The sequence below is a fragment of the Microtus oregoni genome, unplaced genomic scaffold, assembly GCF_018167655.1.
Source record: "Microtus oregoni isolate MIOR12 unplaced genomic scaffold, Mior012 000069F_ref0000032, whole genome shotgun sequence".
Taxonomy (NCBI): domain Eukaryota; kingdom Metazoa; phylum Chordata; class Mammalia; order Rodentia; family Cricetidae; genus Microtus; species Microtus oregoni.
In genome coordinates, this window is record NW_024543976.1 from 5,978,995 (window position 1) to 5,998,782 (window position 19,788).

A 19,788-nucleotide genomic window follows, 5' to 3' on the forward strand; every position below is an offset into this window, starting at 1 on the left:
TTAAGAATTTAGGTGTTTGGATTTTTTAATCCAATTTAGGGGCTAAGAAAGAGACTAAAATGGTGTTGGTGACAATGAGACTTACTATTTGTTGACCAGTGCTGCCATGTACCAAAAGCTGTATTTAAAAAGCATAAAAAACAAAACAAAACAAAACAAAACAAAACAGTGGACCCGGATCAGAAACAACCAAGCAAGGCCAGATTTGCGCAGGAGTCTGGACAGAGCCATTACTGTTGTCCTTTCCATGACCTTATGCTTTTTTTTTTCCCCTGCCGGAGTTATTTTCACAAGGGAATTAGAAGTGCATGCAAGTTATAAATTTGCATGCAAACAAGGACACATTCCCATTATGACTTTCCCTTACCTAGAGACACATACCATTAAATCAGTCAGGGGCGATGTTGTAGCTTGAGTCCAGTTACACTGAAAGCTAGCCGTGGATATTCATTCAAAAGCAAAGTAATAAATTCACTCATGCAGAAGAAGTAAGTGTCCAAAGGTATCGTAAATAAAAGGAGAAGAAGGCTAGGGAGTAGAGGAGTCCTAGGTGCTCCACAGGAAGGAGAAAGGGAAGCGGGAGTGGGGGTGGGCCAGGCTAGGCGCTCACATACACTGCCTTCACATTTCTGTGGTTACCCATCCCATCTTTAGAAAGCCTCCTCTGGGCGCTGTCTTGAATGGACACAAATAACCCAGTTCAGCATCGGCGAGTCGAGTACCATGCATGGTGACCCCTGAGCAGGACTCAAAGCCCACAGAGGCACTTTGCAGGCAGTGAAAACAGGCAGAGTACAAGGACATCCTAAGGCTGTGAGCCTGGCATCAGGAGGACCCCCCCCCCACCTTCATTTACTTCCCTACCATCCTTTCTCTCCTGGACCGGAACCCACAACCAAAAGAGGAATTATAAGTCAGACAGTACAAAGATCAGCAAGACCAGTTTTGCTTTGTACACAATAATTTATTATCCAGTAAACCTTCATTTTTATATACTTTACTTCAAGTCTCTTTAAGAGCGATAAAGCGAGATAATAAGGCGTTATCCAAGGGCACTCTTGGGAAGAAGAAAAGCCTTGATTTACACACTAAATAGCGTTAGGAGTGGCAGGGGGGGCTTTAGGGAAGATGTTCTGGGAGTAGGAGGTGGTGCACTTGTTCCCAGGTATCCACACCCAAAAGACAACCGGAAATGACTTTGAGGGAAAAGCTACTTCCCTGTCCTATGGAGTTCTTAAGCCAACTCCCTGCTCTGATAATCTATTCTGTTCTCATTGTCATTCAAATGAACCCTCAGAGTGGCAGCATTCCCGGGGTGTCACCAGTGCCTTGCCCACTGGTGACTTGTACCCCACTCTGGAATATCGGCTTCACAAAGGAGAAAACCCAGACTGGACTCACACACAGGCTTCACAGAACGAAGCAGGGAGACCAGCAAAACACAAGCAATGCTCACCTTCTAAAGGACAACGGGGTGTCTAGTCACACAGCTGGAGACACAGACGCACACATTCACAACGCACAGACAGATTTTCCTGGAAAGGTCGAAAAGGCGTTTTAGAGCTTTAAAGAAGGATTTGCAATTTCCTTAGATCAATAAAGTGGTGAGGGTCACTACGGCAACCAAGATGGAGACCACAAGGAGCACAATCATGCCAAAGTGACATAATTTTGATCGCTTGTTGCGCTTCTTCTTCTTTTTCAGCAAAGTGTCAAAGCCTGGAGTGTACGTATCCCCCAACCAAAAGCGCAGGTCATTGGGGTTTTCCTAAAAGAAAACAGCACAGAGAAAATATCACTAACCAGTGACCAGTCAGCATTACAGTGGATACTTGGGAACAAGATGCTGCCAGGGGCCCTGAGTGTCTGTATTAATGTTCTTTGGGGTAAGGTGTTAAGTGTCAATCCTCCAACAGTAAACTCGACAACTCTAAGCATCTCAGAAACACTGCCACAACTGACTGACTGTGGGAACTTGTAGGAAAATTGTCTGTCTGTATAAGAATTTATTAGGTGGCCTGCACAACACCTGTGTTAAATTGCTGACCCTTCTAAGTCAGAAACACCATAGTCATCTCTTCGCCAATTGTGTTTTTCTAACATCTTACGAATAATGTCTATAAATCAGTTAAGTGAGTTGAAATACAATTAACATTCCTAGCTTTAGATGGACCTTGGAGGTTTTATCTCATTTTTGTGGCAGAGATAAGAATCTGGTTAAGTTTTGGGAAATCCCAGCTGACTTCCCTGAAGGAAGAATAAGCCTAGGTCTGAAGAGCTACTTCCATAGCAGAGCTACAGAACATCTTCCACAGAGAAATTCAGGGGACACGATGCATCTTTGCTCATGTTAGCTCCAATCCATAGGGTGTCTCTGTCTCATTGGCTCCATCTTCTGTGGAGTGCCAGAGAATTCTCTTTAAGAATTCTACTCTCAAGTATCCGATAAGTCGCCTGTACACTTGACTAGCCCATATACTTTTTGAAAACAAACAACAACAGCAACAAAAGACCATTTTCCTGTAATCTCTAACTACTTTAGTATGATCAATCCTGTGTCTCATATATTAAGTTTACAAAGATAGCTGGGTTACCACTTGCACATAGCAACTGCAGGCCTTGGATTTTCTTGCTTGGATATTTTGAAGGATTTGAAACAGGCTATCACCCTCAATAGTTTGAGTGGACATTAAGTCAGCTACTGGTGTCACAAAACCAATGTCTGGTAGCTGGCAGCATGTAGGGTTTCTGAACTAGTTTCAGACTTGGGGCTGTAACGCTAGGAGGGACATGCACACATAAGGAGTTGGGATGGATTTGGCAATTGCAATTCTCCTATAGAAACTTGTAGGTGGGTTTAAGTCACCCACTTAGAAAAAATTTTTCCTACTTGCCAATGACCTTCAATTTCCTTAGTGTGATATCCAAACTTAAAAATCAATAAAACATTTGAGAAAAAAATTAATTTTTTTTAATTGGCAGTCTTTGAATCAGGTAAACTATTTCTATTTACTCAGTTCGATGGATTTGTGTGTGAGCAGGGATGCTCATCCACCACCCCTTGTCACATTTGCACAAAGCAAAGGCGAGAGAACAGGCCTGAGCTTGTGCCCAACAACAAGCGTCTGTGACATAAATCAATGCGCTTTCCCCAGTATTAGCCTTAATGATATAAAGTCTTTGGTAAAAAACACGAAATTAAACCAAAACAAAAAGGAGGAAAAGAAATGCATTGTTGTTGTCATGGGAATGTGTGTTTTGGGAACTTCGCAGGAAGAAGCTAAAGGAGGTTACCCTCGAGCTAGGAGATTAAGAGCTGTTGGTGATTCTGGACCATTATGTATTTCAAGGAATGCACAGTTGAGGTTTTAAAACAAGTGTGCAGAACATAAAAGTCTACAGTACCGCCCCCTTTAAAAAGAAATGTGGTTCAGGGCAGGTGGTTAAGGTGTGAGCTTGCACCAGACACACATTTTTAAACGGAGGGTACTTGGCAATGTCAGGCCTTTCTTGCCTAAGGCAGGTTGAAGCAAGCAGAGGCTGATCAGGAATCCAGTCCCTTCAGACAACAGAGGGTCCATGCTGGCTTTCAAGCATTTGGGTCTTGTCTGTGTAGGTGATATCAGAAGAAGAAGGAAAAGGTAGGGAAAGAAAATCCTAAGCTGGGTGCGTGAGTTCGTTGTGTATTTTTCCTTGTGGAAATGTTTGTTTTGAGACACAAGAAAAACGACCAAAACATAAGCCTTCACTCTTAAATCATTTCATGGATGTGGAATATTAACCAAACGACTGTTGGCAAGGGCTTCCTCGTGCAGCACCTAAGTCTGATCACTTCATAGGTAGTTTTGAAAAATGCAGAGAAAGAAATGCGTTCCTAGGTGGCCATGAGCATAAACAGCTACAAGATTACTAATGAGGGAATACATGTATGACCTTCCAAATTAATTTGAAAAACAATTTGCGTCTTCCCAGGAGACCTTTTGTCATTGCTACTTGCCTTTTCTCCTCTCTACACTACACAGGTGCCATTGGCTGTGCAAAATACAAAGCAAACAGACAATCCCACATATGGGCTGGGAAAGAGAAATAATTCCAAGGACCTGGTCTTGGTGTTTGGTGGGGAACTTCTGCCACTGCTGCAGAACCTTCTCAGGTCCACTCGGCTGATCTGGTTGAGCAGCTGAGGATAATTCTTAGTAAACGCACCTTCAGATGTCCGGAGAGATTCGTGTGCGCAGAATGCTTGTCATATTCCTCGATGGTCCATGAAGGACTCTTCTTTCTTTCTTCCATAGCTTCCTCTATGCTCATGTCACCATATAATGGGTTATTCTTCATAACCGAAGACATGGACGGTGGGGGACTCTCAGGCAGGACTGCGTTCTCCCCACCAAATCCCTTAGCCCGCTGAGAAGAGATGCTCTTTTCTCTCTGTTAGGAGATAAGAAAATAGGATGGCCTTGCTGGTGGCAGAGAAGCCAAAATGGCAGAAATCTGGATCTGAAGAGTTATTGATTCTGTTTCAAATTCAACAGATTGAGCAACTGACCTATAAAATGACTCTGAGGTCTGCTTTAATTAGAATCCTACCATTAACTGAGTTCTCTCTTTATATGTTGTCCTGATCAGTTTAATATCCATTTCAAGGCATTCTCCGTCTACAAAGAAAGAATAGTGTTCTCCAATTCCTCTAGTGGAATTCTGAAGAAACGCAGTTTTGCAGCTCATGTGCACTAGAGTTTAGTGGCATTTTATGTTTTTTAGTGTGTCCCAAGGTTCCTATACATAGGACTTAATAGTGTTGTATGAATCCAGCAAAATTAGGATTAAAAGTGTTTTCTGGGACCACAAGATGGCTCAGCAGGTATTGGTGTTTGCTATTAATCTGCCAGCCTAGATTTGACCCCCAAAGCCTAACAGTCCAAGAAGAGAATAGAATCCTGAAACTGGTACTGCCTCTTCTCTGACCTCCACACTCACATGTCCTGGCAGGCACATGCAAGTGTATGAACACACATGTATGAACATATATGCATACAAGCACACACACAAATAAATAAACAAATAAAGTTAGCAACCCTGTTAAATAATTTCTAAATGTCTTAGCTTTTTATAAACATGCCTTTGGATCCTATTTCAGAGACATTGGAGGAGGAGGTCTACATAGTTTCTTCTCCCAAGCTGAAATACTCCATGCTAGACAGAGAGGGGAGGTTCATTAAACCTGGGGAGCTGATCACACACTTTTCCAGGCTCAGGAAATTCAAGACCCTTAAATTCTCAGGAAGGTCTAAGGATCACAAGATTCACAAGGTGCCTCCCAAGGCTATAAAAGCTACAAACACCTGCTAAGGCCTAGGAGACTTTTCAGTGGAGCTCCTGTACGCCGGCACAAGTAGGCTATTCCAGGCATGCAGGTTTTGAGTCCTCACCCACGCTGGATTGGCCGTTTCAGAGCTACAGTTGCGTTTGGGTCACCCATGAGCCTGTAAGTTACCATAATAGACTAATTGTTCCACTAAGGTAGACTTAGGTGGGATCATTTCTTCTGTCTGTTATTAGTACCCTCTCTGAGGTGGAAAGATTTGCTCCCATCTCCCTGGCTCCAGGAAAACTCATAGAGCAACTGAGTCAATTGAACATCATTCACCCCCAAAGTGCCTATTGTCCACTAGAGTAATTAATTTTTCACTTTCAGAAATTTAAAAAACTTGATTGATATTGAAACATAGAAAAGGACACACATGATGAATGCATGTGATTTTCCCACAAACACTCGTGTGTGTGTGTGTGTGTGTGTGTGTGTGTGTGTGTGTGTGTGTGATATTGGTGACTGGACATAAGAACTTTGGAGATACACCAATAGGAATCACATCCTTTTGAGTCACCTGTATGAGAACCACTGGCCATATATCAATGGCCTAAGGGTCTTTTAGGACATAGATTGAATATGTATTTATATAAACTAAAATTATAGAATGGCATTGCATGAGGCATCCTTCTGAAATAACTTGTAAATAAAGAGAAAAAATAATCCAGATAAAACTATTTGTATTCTCTTGGACATTGGCTTTCCATTACTTTTAATAAAAAAGATGTATTTTGTTTTTATTTTATGTATATTAGTGAGTGTCTGCATGTATGTAGGTGTATCAAATGTGAGCCTGACATGGTGGATGCTGGGAATCCAGCCTGGGTCCACTGGAAGAGCAGAAAGCAGGTTTAACCAGAGTTACCTCTCCAGCCCCTTCCTTGACGTTCTTAATAAAGGCATCTTTCATATTCTTAGAGATCAACTTGGAGACCCTTTTTTACTTAAATTTGGTTTTGGCCTGCCAAAAGTCAATTTATAGTCCATAATGGTAAGCTGTATAATAAAACAATAAACCTTCTTATCTTAGCATTTATCTCAAAGTTGAGTAGATGTGTTAATGTGGTTCTAAACTAAATAAGAGCAATCTGACAGGAAATTAAGGTTATTTGAGCTTAACACAATTATAACTCTATTGTTTTCTTCAAGCCTGGACAGCTTTGATCATATCTGAAGCAGGATAACTCTTCTGACATAACGAACTTTCTTTGTTAGGTTCTTTTCCTGCTAGACTGCTCATTGCATGCAGTTAGGAGGAAGGTTTGATAGATGAGGGAAATAAAATGTGTGGTTCAAGAAAGTTTATATACACTATAAAAATGGATATGTGTTTAGAGGAACGAATATGTGAAGGTATCAAAAACAGTCAGAGCTTTATTCTAAAGCGTCTTGTTTCTAGGCCATATCCTTGAAAATTTTTAAATATTTTCCTGAAATACGCTTTTTGTCTCCGATCTGCACATCATTCTTATCTATGAAGGGAAGGGAAGCTTATTTATCATGCTTTGTTACTAGTGTGAAGAAATCAGTTATATTTTATAATTTACAAATTAATTAGATAACACAAAAAGAAATTGATAGGATAACTGGGAACATGATTCAGGCACTGAGCACATGCTTAGATTACGGGAGATCTTGGGTCTGGATCTATAGTTCAATGGCAGAATGCTTACCTAGCAAGAGTGAATCTCTAGGTTCAAACAGCAGTTTATATATTTAAAAAAAGTTGTGATTTATTTGTATTTTACTATTTTTTTTCCAAATAGATTTAAGAAAATAAAGAGCATATACTGTAGGGTTAAGACAGCCCCTTTAGGGGGCGGGGTTTGCCTCGGGCGAATGCCTGCCAATAAATGGGCACGCAGAGAGGCGGAGAGGCCCTTTTTCCTTCCTACCTCCAGTGCCACGCGGGAACTTTGGTTCTGTAAGTTTATCATTAAAGTGTGAATATTGTTTAGTATCTGCATTGCATTTATTTACGCCGATACAATATACAAAGTCCAACTTTGCATGTTGCACCTTAGGCGAAATACTGAGAAGAAAATTCAGTAGCATTTCTGTGATTTTAACAAAGTGAGCTGGGACTGGAGAGATGGCTCAGTGGTTAAGAGCATTGCCTGCTCTTCCAAAGGTTCTTGAGTTCAATTCCCAGCAACCACATGGTGGCTCATAACCATCTGTAATGAGGCCTGGTGCCCTCTTCTGGCCTACAGGTAGACACACAGACAGACTATTTTATACATAATAACTAAATATTAAAAAAATAAAAAAACAATGTGAACTATAAAATAAATTCCATTTGAACTACTCATTTGAAGTAACAGTTCAAAGTTTAACTAGACTCTCGCTATTAAGCCAAACTTTGTCCATTTATTTTAATTCTAATACTTTAATGAGCGAGTAAAATACCACTTAATGAAAAAGGAATAGAAGACATATTCAGGCAAACAAACGCTAAAGGTTAGCAGCAGACAGGCCATTAGAATAAGAACCTTTAAAATCATACAGCAAGAGGGAGTGAAACTGGAGGTAGGCAGGGAGACTGAGACAAAGAGATTTTGGAAAATAAACAGAAATTGATGAGATGGAAATAAGATAATCTGAGTTTAAAGTAAACTAAAGAATTAGAAGGTAAAAAGTTTGGCACAGGTGTTTTTAATCAAGCAACTAAGAACCAATTGCAGGGAAAAGATGGAGATGTTGTTGAAATTAGAGAAATTTATTTATCTCCAAATTATTAGAGAAATTTATTTATCTCCAAATTACCAGGGCAGTAAAAAACAATAAAGGCAAGTTGACCAAGCTCTAGGAGGATGAGGGTATAAAATGGAGGTTATCTCAAGGACACACAGAGTAAGTCAGTAGTAAGCATACTAAACAGAAGGAGGCTTAATTTTCTAGTTCAGAGAGTGAGACAGGCAGATCAGACGTCAAAATGCAAATTCAACTATTCAGTATTTAATGCCTCAACTTTAAGAACTCGGGAAGTAGGAAAGATTAAAGAGCATAAGTTCCAGGAGGTGGATATGCACACAGAGACCCAGGCATGGTGACTGACTGGGTAAACCAGGTGGCTTTCCTTGGTTGAGCATACACAGGGTCCAGCTTCTTTCATCTGCTCTGAAATTAATTAGTTTGGAGTCAAGCTTTTTAAAACCAAGAAAGTGTAGCAGAAGTGATTTGAGATCGGATCCAAGCTGTTCCCAAACTCTTCCATATGATTTCTGTCATTGTTTTGTTTGTTGGTTTGACACTCTAGATCAGGATCTGAGATGTCTGAGATGGTAGAACCTACAACAAACAATTGGAAACCCTGGCCACTGCTTGGAAAAGAGAAGCACCCCTCACCCCAGTCCATCCGCTGTTCCTAGGACTTCTCATGATTGGCAAACACTGTCATTTTGCCACTGGTCACAGTGGTGAGCAGTTACCTCCCTCTCCAATGCTGAAGAGTATCTGGAAAGTGGCTGTTGTACCGCACTGCTGCAGCACACCAGATCCGGGAAGAAATACTAAAAGCCTTATTCTTACTTGTTTTGTATGTGTGTAGTGTATGTACATGTTTCTTGGTGTACATGTACTTGTGAGTATACATGCAAGTTCACATATGTGAATGAGTGGACACCAGAGGTTGACATTGGGTATCTTCCTGAACCACCCTGCTCCGTATTTTTTGAGATATTTATTATTTATTAGGTATACAGTGTTCTGCCTGCATGTATGCTTGCACACCAGAAGAGGGTACTAGATCTCATGGCAGATGAGCCACCATGTGGTTGCTGGGAATTGAACTCAGGACCTCTGGAAGAGCAGCCAATGCTCTTAACCTCTGCGTCATCTCTCCAGCCCTGAGACAAGAAGACAAGGTCCTTTAGTGAGCTTGAACTCACTGATCTAACTGAACTGGCTGCTTGTAAGATCGAGGGATCCATCAGTGCCAACACCACCTCATCCAAGCACTGGAATTGTGGGAACATGCCCCCTAAGCTCAGCTTTTCATGTGGATGCTAGTGATCTGAATCCAGAGCATCAAGTTTGCATAGTGGGCACTTCCCCATCCGGGCCATTTCCCCAGCCCCCCAATACTAGAAGCCTGAAGACAGTTCTCGGCAGCGGAAATCATTTGGTAGAAATGTTAGTCTGGTAACTTGAGAGATAATCATCACTAACTTGGGGCAAGTCTGAAACTGTACAGTCATATACCTTGTCAGAACATTTGTTTTATGAGTGGAGTCAGGGAATTCAAGAAGATGGTTCAAAGTATGCAGGGAGGGTCCTAAGGTGTGGCACACCCCAATTACTGAGATGTAAAACTACTTACCAAAAAAGAACAAAAACAGAAAGATGAGGAAAATGTCTCAGCTGTATGAAGTAACTGAAGACAAAGATTCTGTTGAAGGCCTAGTTTTATACACCTCAGGGTTGGTGGTCAGTAAGCCAGAAATTGGAGAAGTGGAAACAGGAAAGCAAGATCCAAAGGCGAGTTTGAGCCCCATGCTTTAAGGGACCTATAGGGGCATTTTATGTCAGAAAGAACTGTCTGAGGCTAAACAAAGAGAATTATATTAGCAAATTGCTCAATAAATTGCATAGGAAATAAACTGAAGACATTACAAGATGAAAACTAGAGTCTTTAAAATAAAATAAAATCATGTGGGTATTCTGGGCCAACCCTACCATCTGCATTTCCAGTCATTTAGACATAAAAACTGAGAATAACTACCAAAACAACAGATCCAAGATTGGGAAAATAATAGTAAGTATATGTCTCTAAATTCCTATGAATAAGAGTGGAAGAAAGCCCTGGGACCATCCCAAGAGCCTGGAGCATAAGGCTGTGCAGAGCAAGGGTAGTGGGTCCTCACAGAGAAATGGAGTGTTCCTGCCTCACCTCCAGGGAAGGAGTCTGCACAAGCACTCCTGGAGAGATTACAGGAGTTTGGAATATGACTTCTCCACTGCTCAGAAAGGGAAAAATTAGCGTAGGATAATAATCCTATCTCTTGAAAGGGGAATTTGTAGGATTGGGATGGCTTGCAGGCCCTGCTCCTAAGTGTGGTGATGAGACAGACTCTTCTATCTGATAGACGATCTTGGCTGTCAGTTGTGTGGGGTGTGCAAGTATATCTGTATGTATATATACACATATATATTAGATTATATATTATATATTTGATGTATGTAACTTAAACACAGTATCTATTTTAAAAGATGAAAATGAAGTAGCACATGGCTAAACACACGACAAATCCATTTCCTCTTCAACGACACACAACAATGGGGTTGAAACTCAAGCTTGGCTACTAACCTCCCCAACAGTACATGTGTCTTCCTTTCTGTCTTCTTGGTCTGCAGGCATAATGCAGATTCTGATATTGTAGAAAGAACCTCCAGAAAAAGAATGTGAATTCTCCTTTAAGGTAGGCTTCTCAGCATGTGCATAGCATCAACATCTCAAGGGTGCAGATGTATTAATTCCTTATTAGATTTGAATATGTTTGTTTCTATGATACAACATAGCTAACCACTACAGAAAAATAGTATATATATGTATATAATTACAATATAATATATCAAACAAAATAGTCTTAAGGCAAGAAGCTTTGATAGCTACAAAGATTTTGAATAAAAGTAACACCATCAGCAAAGTATAATAATAACTATAAAATTTATATATGCTACAAAATGATTGTAATAAAATTTAAAGTAATCATTAAAATTACATATATTCATACAAAAGTTTCCCAAAGATAAGACAATTTGTACAATAAAATTAACAAATCCAATCAATTGGCATCCATAGTTAGAAACACTCTATTTTCTGAACATTTTCAAAACACTGATAGTGTAAATGATTCTAAAGGGAAGTACACATACAACTGAGTTAATAATCAAAAACCATCAAAAACACATCCCAAATACAAATTCTGTAATCATTTGGACTACGTTTTCAATAAAAACCATGGAAATATGTTAAATGGTGACACAGCGAGTGTTAAAATGTAGTGTTACAAAAATGATAGGCTGAAGCACAAATGCATGCACACACACTTTTCACACATACACAGAATACATGTACAAACATACACACATACACATTTATATACAGGCACAGATATACATACATAAACTCATAAACGCATGGACATACACCTACATACATGCAAGCATACACATATGTACAAATGCACACACACCTATATACATGCAAGCAGACACATACATACAAATGCACAGACACACACATACACACACACATACATAGAAATAAACCCACATACATACAAGCAGATATACCCATGCATGAACATAAATGAAGACAAAGAAAGGCACACATGGAATATTGATATTTAGCAAAAAAACAGTGGTGTGGGACAGAAAAGCAGTGAAGAATGCAGATTAAGACATGAGACCAGTGAATGAGCTTGACTAGGAATAAAGAGGCTCAGTCCTCACCACTGGCTTTTCACTCCAGCTCACAGATCTCCTCTGAGAAGCCCCAGGGTTCTGAAACCAACGTGAAAGGAGTCAGGAAGAAGTAAAGCTCACGTGAACAGACCAAGAACGTCAGCTGCTCACCAGGAAAAACAACTCCCAATACGATGCCTTTAAACATTTTATCCTTTAATTTAAAAAGGTGTGTGTGTGTGTGTGTGTGTGTGTGTGCAAGCGCGCTTGCTTGTGCATTGGTAGAATGTTTGCCTCGCATGCACAAACCTTGAATTTGATACACAGAACATCAATAACCAGGTGTTGTAGTACACACCTGCAATTTCAACCCTCAGGGCTTGAAGATCCCAGGTTTACCACATCGCCTTAGACCACAGACTGAACTTGAGGCCAGCCTAGGCTACATAAAATCCTGCCTTAACACCAAACCGAGCAACATTGGAAGGAACAATATCATCTGTTATTTTTCAAAATTCAATACCATTTTTCCCCTTTTTTAAATTAAAAAAAAACAAACAAACAGGCAAACATCACAACAACAAAAAACCAAAATGGAGACAAAAGTGCAGGTAGCCCGGGTTGGCCTCCAACTCTTTATATAACCGAACCCTAAATTCCTGATGCTCTTGATCCTGCCGACTGAGTTCTGGGATTCTAGGTGCACACTGTACATGTTTTCTGCTGTGCTCAGGATAAGAACCAGGGCTCCCATCATGTCAGGCAGGTACATTGTCTATCAACTGAATTACAGCCAGGTGTTTCTGTTTCCACTTCTTAAACTGTTATAGGAACCAGACCCCACTGACTTTTCCTTATACATTATTTGTTTTCATTTTTTTGTTGTTGTTGCTTGTTTATTTAGTTTTTGTTTTGTCTTTTGAGACAGGATTTCTCCATGTAAAACAGTCCTAAGCTGTCCTGGAACTAGCTCTTGTAGACCAGGCTGGCCTCAAACTCACAAAGATCTGCCTGTCTCTGCCTCCTGAGTGCTGGGATTAAAGGCGTGCGCTACTACCTCCCAGCTTTTGTTCTCACTTCTTAAGAAATGAAAATGAGGGTTGTATTAATTTTTCAGGAGATCATACTGGATACCTGTGGATCAAACCTAAATTTTTAATTACAAAAAAGTTTGAGAATTTCATACATGGCAACCATGTTTGCATAATCTATTTGCTTAAACCACCACCCAGTGAGGAACTTAATTAAGACATATTTGATAACTCCCTCTTCAGACATGCTTAACACCACATTCAACAGTCTTGGTATATTTCTGAAGATTTTTAAGTATCATTCTAAGAATTTCAAAATTTCATGCTCCCATTTCTTCATATTTATCTACTTTTTACTCCATAAGTACGTCAGTCTTGATTTTTAAGTTCACTCACGCACTTTACAGATGACTGTGAAGACCAGGTGTCATTGCTCATTGTCCGAAGCACACCTACCTCATTTCCAGAACACACTTGTCTAACATTCCTTCCCATTATCCATTACTTCGGTAGTAAATTACCCATCCCTAAGTTACTTGTCATTTTATTTCAGGATCCTATAACCACACTGATGAATATCTTGCATATCACCATAGAACCTTCATCGGGCGATGGATGGAGATAGAGACAGAGACCCATATTGGAGCACTGGGATAAGCTCCCAAGGTCCCAATGAGGAGCAGAAGGAGGGAGAACATGAGCAAGGAAGTCGGGACCATGAGGGGTGCACCTACCCACTGAGGCAGAGGGGCTGATCTATTGGGAGCTCACCAAGGCCAGCTGGACTGGAACTGAAAAAGCATGGGATAAAACCGGACTCTCTGAACAATGAGGACTGATGAGAAGCCAAAGACAATGGCACTGGGTTTTGATCCTACTTCATGTTCTGGCTTTGTGGGAGCCTAGCCAGTTTGGATGCTCACCTTCCTAGACCTAGATGGAGAGGGGAGGACTTTGGACTTTCCACCTGACTGCTCTTCGGTCTGGAGAGGGAGGGGGAAAGGAGTGGGGGGAGGGGGAGTGGAGTGGGAGGAAGGGGAGGGAAATGGGAGGATGGGAGGAAGCGGAAAATTTTTTTCCCAAGAAAAAATAAAAAAAACTAATTTATATGAAATTTATCAAAGATACATCTGCAGGAAGCATACCTCTTTGTTCTTGGAATAATGATTTAGGCCAAAAGGGCCTGTATAAAAAGTGCTTGTTAGGAATTTGCATTTCCTCAGTTTTTGAGCTTTTGTTGTGAAATTCCAAATGGCGGCAGCAGAGCAACCAGAGCACTGAAAAAGATGCTGCAAAATTGCTGTGTCACAACCCAGGGGAAAAAAAAAAAAAAAAACGATTGGCTATGTGTTCTTACAATGTACTACGCAGAGACGGAGGTGGGGGAGGAGGGGCAAGATTTTCTGAAATAATTTTAATCCTTTTGTTCTGTGACTTGTACAAAATGAAATAAAGGAGGAAATTTATTTCATTTCATCAAGCAAAACACAAAACAGTGATAAATGGGTGTGTATGGAAAGCCACAAGGCTTTGGGGGATTACAAAGTGGTAAGCAAAAATTAAAAGTAAACAACAACAATATTCAGTCGTTATATAACAGATTGACTTATAATGGAAATAAGATTTATAATGGAAATAAACGGAACCGTTTATAAAGTAGAGGCAATTGACGTAATCATCCGACTCTGAATGAACTCATGGCATATGCTCCTGCCCACACACACACACATCACCAAGTAGTCCTGGTACACCAGGACTCACGAGAAGCGACTGTTTTTTTAAAAGCCTTTCCGTACAGGGAATTTGAACTCTCCAAAGGATTTAAGGACTTACAGGGGCTTGTAGGTCAGACACGTCGTTTCTGAAACAAAATACTTTTTCCTCTTTCTACCTGTAGTAACCCCCCCCCCCCGCCCCCAGTTTCTCCATCTTAAAACAAGATTATCCCTGTTTGATTAGCCTCAGCAGGGGCCTTTGTGTTGATCTCAGCAGACGGAACCCACCAGCCGCATTCTTTTGTGAAAGAACAAGAGCCACGAAATCTGCATTAGCGTGCTTATTCCTATGGCTGCTCCATGCGGACACCTGTGGAAGAAGCGCCTCTAAGCTGAGAGCCACTTCCTTTCCAAGATGGAGTGTGGCTTTCCCTGAGGCAAGACTCAGGCTTTCTCAGAGGCAGGTACACCCTTGTGCGGCAAGCATTTGATATTTTAGGCATAGATCACAGCGACAGACAGAGTTTAGCATTTCTTCCCCCGAATCTTATTTGAAAACAGTTAGTCTGAACTGTTCTGGAGGGAAGGAGTAAATGAGACCTACGCAAATCTGAAACGAAGACAAGCTGAGAAGCGGGGACTGGAGGGGAATGAACCGGTGGGAGAATTTGCACATCTTTAACGCAGAGCTTACAGGAAGAGGTGGGGAGGAAAAGCAGCTTCTATGTATCCCCCACCCCCCACCCCAAGCCTCCTTCACACGAATGAGAAAATTTCATATAATGAGAAAGAAACAAGCTCCAAACCTGTATTCCTATGTCCTTAGATCTTACCTGGGAGTAGACAAGGTTTTGCCAGTGCTGTGGAGCAGGAAAATTTCCACCGGGAAATCTCGCGAGGCTAGCCTGCAGAAGGGTCGAGTTCCTCATTAAAGACTTCACGTCAAGCTGCAGGAATTTGTCAGGATGGTTGTTATTGGGCAAAACAGAAAGGTCCATGTCCCCTTTCGTCTGCGTTGGAAACAAAGCGAGCGAAGCTGGCCCTGTCAGAGGCCTCCATTATTAATGAGCCCGAAGATGCTCTGGCTGGCATTTGAAACCAGGTCTCTTGTCTGCACACAAAAGCCACCCTCTAAAGGCCACGTCAGTCCACAGGAACAAAACAAGAAAGCAGCAAAGGGCCCTCCTTCCTACCTTACAACACACACATGCACGCACGCATATGATGCTTAAATTGCATTAAAAGGGTTCATCAATTCAAATTAATAAATTGAGAAAATTAGATATGGGTTGCACTTATTACCGCCCCCCATTCAGAGTCCTCCAAGGCTATTTTGTATATTAAAGCTGCCACAGTCATAATCTTTGTATATTAAAGCCCATCATTTGCAGCCTAGCACAATCACCGGGAAGAGCTCCACTGAGTTTGTTTTCTGTATTACTGCATTAAGGCAGCTGCTCTGGCCCTGGCCCTACTTCCTCAGCTTCTCAGGTGATAAGCCCCATCTCATTCCTTCTCAGGTTTTGAATCCCAATCTCAAGCTCATGTAGACTTAACTGGTTTGAGTTTGGCAGCTTGTTCTAAGTGTGAAAATAGCAGGCATGTATCTTGTGGATTGTGGTAGTAAGTAAGGTCCTAACGCACTGCCGTGACCCCTCCATATCCAGGGTCCTTTGATTCTACCCCTAGCTATATCAATACCTGTGAAATTCAGCGATCCCAGGGCACATTTGGAACCTGAGGGTAACCAGGCTGCTGACTTCATAGGATGGGCTGTGTTGTAAGTGAACCCATCTGTTGTTAAGACAGCCAAGGTCAGGCTGACTTTATGGCCTGCCTGGTTAGCCAACAACTGATGAATTTAATATAAGCATGCTCTCTATGCACAGGACACTCTAAATGGCCTACTCCCCCACCTAGAAAGGATGGGGTTTTCATCTGGAGAGAGCAGCATTCCCTCTTGCAAGACTGGTTAAGGGTAGATATATATCAAGGGCTTCTAACAGACTACAATTGTTTGTTTTTTCACCAACTCTATGAACCCTTCTGATGTAGTAGGAAAGCTTCTCTTCCAGAGGCAGTGTAGTTACATGTAGAATGTTTCAGGAATAGAAACATTCAGAAGGGTTCCATATAGCTTACAAGAATAAGGATGTTCTTAAATCAAGCCAGACACTGGAGAGCACTTACCTTCTTTATGCAAAAGAAAAAAAAAATACGAGAGTATGTGATTTGACAAAAACCTGACCCACTTAGAGTCATAAACTCAATTAACAAATTGACATTTTCTACATGAATACTTTGTACATGAAGTTTATAATGACTGATATAACTTACACATAGTTATAGCACCTATTTTCTAGAGAAAGCAATAGGCACTAACAACAAGAGTTAATAACAAAACAATCGAACCACTAATGTTTCAAGAACCAAGTTTATTATGTGCTTATCGTGTGCTTGATACAGCCTGGCTGCTGCCAAAACATATCTAATGAGCAAGTGTTTCTCAGACCGCTCTTCCCAGAGTATTCCTTGGGGGGAAATACACATCTTTGAGAAGAGCCTAACTTGCCTTTGGCTCTCTGTGTTGGCAAGCGGAGACACAGAACTTACATCCAAATAGATTTGATTAGACCCTTCCCTTAGCCAAAGTATGACATAGGTGAAGTGAGGATTTGGTTCTCCTTAGGCTTCTTCCAGGTTTCTCTGTCTTGCTCTATACACGGGAGGTTTGTGTGCTGTCTCTTCCTTTGCTAATTTAGTCTTTCCGCATATTCTGTCTTTACCCTGAAACCCACCACTTAGCATTTCTTACCACTATTCTCGAAGCCCATATGGTGTAAACAGGAAAACTATCCCCTCCCCACCTACTGATTCTTCACACCATCACCCCAACCTGACACTCTGCTCGCATCCAAGAGTTCTCTTCTCTTTCCTGCCTCTTGCATGCCTATGAATCATCTGAGTGACACTGAGCCTTCCAGAAAATCCTTACAGGCTCCTTAGCAAATATGACTTTCCCTCCTTTGAAACTTGATTTTCACCTTTGTCTGCTTGATAATGTATTTCATAATTTTATTTTAAAAGTCTCTTGTGGTGGTTAATATTGATTGCTAATTTGACAGTCTTCAGAATCCCATAGGAGACAATCCCTTGGGGACGCCTATGAGATATGATCTAGATTCAGTTACTAAAGGAAGATCCCCTCTTGACTGTGGGTGAGGCATTCCAGGGTGACTGCAAAGAAGAAAATTAATTGAGCACCGTCATTTATCTCTCTCTGCTCCCTGACAATCAATTCAGTCTGACCAAATGCCTCGAACTCCCATCCACCATCAGAGTCTCTTCATAATGATCTGTACCCTGAAACTGTGAAACAAAATAAACCCTTTCTTTCTTGTTGTGGAGTCTAATATTTTATGACAGCAACAGAACAAGTAATTAACAGAAAATTGGTGGCAAATGTGAGGTTGTTGTTGCGATCAACCTGATCTCAGGCCTTCGGAATTGGTTTGCCTCGGAAGATGAAAGGCTTTGGAACTGTAAGCAGGGAAGAGCTTGGAACACAAGGTGGAGGCCCAGCTCATGAGGGTATAGAGGGGAATGGGAATTCTAAGAAACACTTAGACTAGATGATAGTCAGACAATATCTGGCAAAGAATCTGGCTTCCCCAGTCCTGAGAACTCATGTAAGAGTTCCATTCTTATACCTGTAGGCACCCAGTTCTTCCAGTATCGTGTCTTGAAGATGCTATTTTCTAGTGTGTATTTGTGGCGTATTTTGTGAAATATGTGGTGGCTGTAGTTACGTGTATTCATGTGTAGGTCTTCTACTTTGTTCTAGTCTACAAGCTTGTTTCTGTTCCAGTATCATGCTGTTTTATATTAGTTTAGCTATGCCATACAGCTTGAAATCTGGGACAGTGATCCCTCCAGCATTGCCTTTTTTGATCAGTGTTACTTTGGCTGTCTGGAGACTTTTGGTTCTATATGAATTTTATGGTTAATGTAAAGAATGCCTTAGGGATTTGATTGGGATGTGAATGAATCTGTAGATTTCTATTGGTAGAATGGACATTTTCACAGTATTAATCCTGACACTCCAGAAGGGTGAGAGGTCTTTCTGTTTCTAGTGTCTCCTCCAATCTCTTTATTTAGAGATTTTAAGTTTTCATTGTAGAGGATTTTTACCCACTTGATTGGGTTTATTCCTACATACTTTTTGAGGCTATTATGAATGGAAGTGTTTGCATGATTTGCTACTCAGGCTACAGGCTTCTATTAGTTGATTTTGAATCTTGTCACTTTCTTTGTGAAACTAAAAACTTCATGAAACTGCTTCTGAATTGGATCATGGAATTTAAGGTAACTGAAATCTGTATTCCCAGGCCTTGACCATTCATATGTGTATCTGGAATAAGCTATCTCTTATCCCCTTTAAGATGAGAACTGTGTTGTTGGTTTTTGTTTGTTTTTGTTTGTATCAACAGTAATATAGAGAGGGTCAGCTGATTTTCTGAACATGCAGTGGGCTGCACTGTAAAAGGGACCTCGGTTTTAGGGAACATGAACAGTTAATGTCTCAAATACACACACGTTCCTCTTGCTCCAGAAAGAGACCCTCTGTCTCCCTGTGGTCCACTCTGCTTGCTTCCTGCAGTAGATTCTTCAGAACAGAGGCAAATAGCACCTCTTCCTGCCAAGTGTGGAGATGTGGACAGCCCTGTGAAGAACTCTCTCCCCAAACGAAGTTTCACATATTTTGCTAGAAAAACAAAAAACAAAAGAACCGTGCGAATCATTTACAATATTTTATTACAAGAAAAAAATTAAGATGTCTTTTGAATGTTTCAGAGAGTTATAATTTTTATTTTTAAAGGAAAAATACAACGGAACTATCAAAATATTATTTGAATCTCATTTCCTTTTCCTTATTCCTAGGGAAAAGAAGAACAAATATTCACTACCTTCGCTCACATGATTGGTGAGCCTAAGTAGTCTGCTCAACAATACATCTTCTACGGGGTGTAAGGATGTAGGTGGACCAACGTTTTCTTTATTGGAAATGTTTTTAAAAAGCTACACTCTAATGGCATGTTAAAAGAAGACAGGTTTTTGTAGGATGCTGCCACTTCTGTCACAGTTTCTCTGCACCCACACCAACAGTGCAATGGTGATTCAGTGTACATCTTTACAGTGCTTCATGGTCACAATACTTGTGTTCAAGTGCATGTTCGCGAACATGATCCAAGTCTCTGTCTTG

At 40.9% G+C, this 19,788-nt stretch overlaps 1 protein-coding gene across 1 annotated transcript; it reads right to left on the reverse strand.

Annotated features, from left to right (window-relative positions):
* Positions 1 to 949: 949 nt before the first annotated feature.
* LOC121440602 (major intrinsically disordered NOTCH2-binding receptor 1-like homolog) lies at positions 950 to 19,757 on the reverse strand. The gene is made up of 6 exons (XM_041641362.1): positions 19,721 to 19,757; positions 19,122 to 19,290; positions 15,359 to 15,578; positions 11,828 to 11,878; positions 4,207 to 4,431; positions 950 to 1,768 (listed from the first exon to the last, which is right to left on the reverse strand). The coding sequence occupies exons 1-6, from the start codon at positions 19,755 to 19,757 to the stop codon at positions 1,589 to 1,591; spliced, it is 882 nt and encodes a 293-aa protein (XP_041497296.1). The 3' UTR covers positions 950 to 1,588.
* Positions 19,758 to 19,788: the final 31 nt, after the last annotated feature.

What these genes read in the sequence shown, in the direction of transcription:
- LOC121440602 (XM_041641362.1), bottom strand. Translation starts at nt 19,757, where the DNA reads ATGCACTTGAACACAAGTATTGTGACCATGAAGCACT. An exon ending in GCTGGAGTGAAAAGCCAGTG is followed by an intron (nt 4,432 to 11,827) that starts GTGAGGACTGAG and finishes ATCTCCTAACAG; the next exon opens with AGAGAAAAGAGCATCTCTTC. An exon ending in ATCTCTCCGGACATCTGAAG is followed by an intron (nt 1,769 to 4,206) that starts GTGCGTTTACTA and finishes GTTTTCTTTTAG; the next exon opens with GAAAACCCCAATGACCTGCG.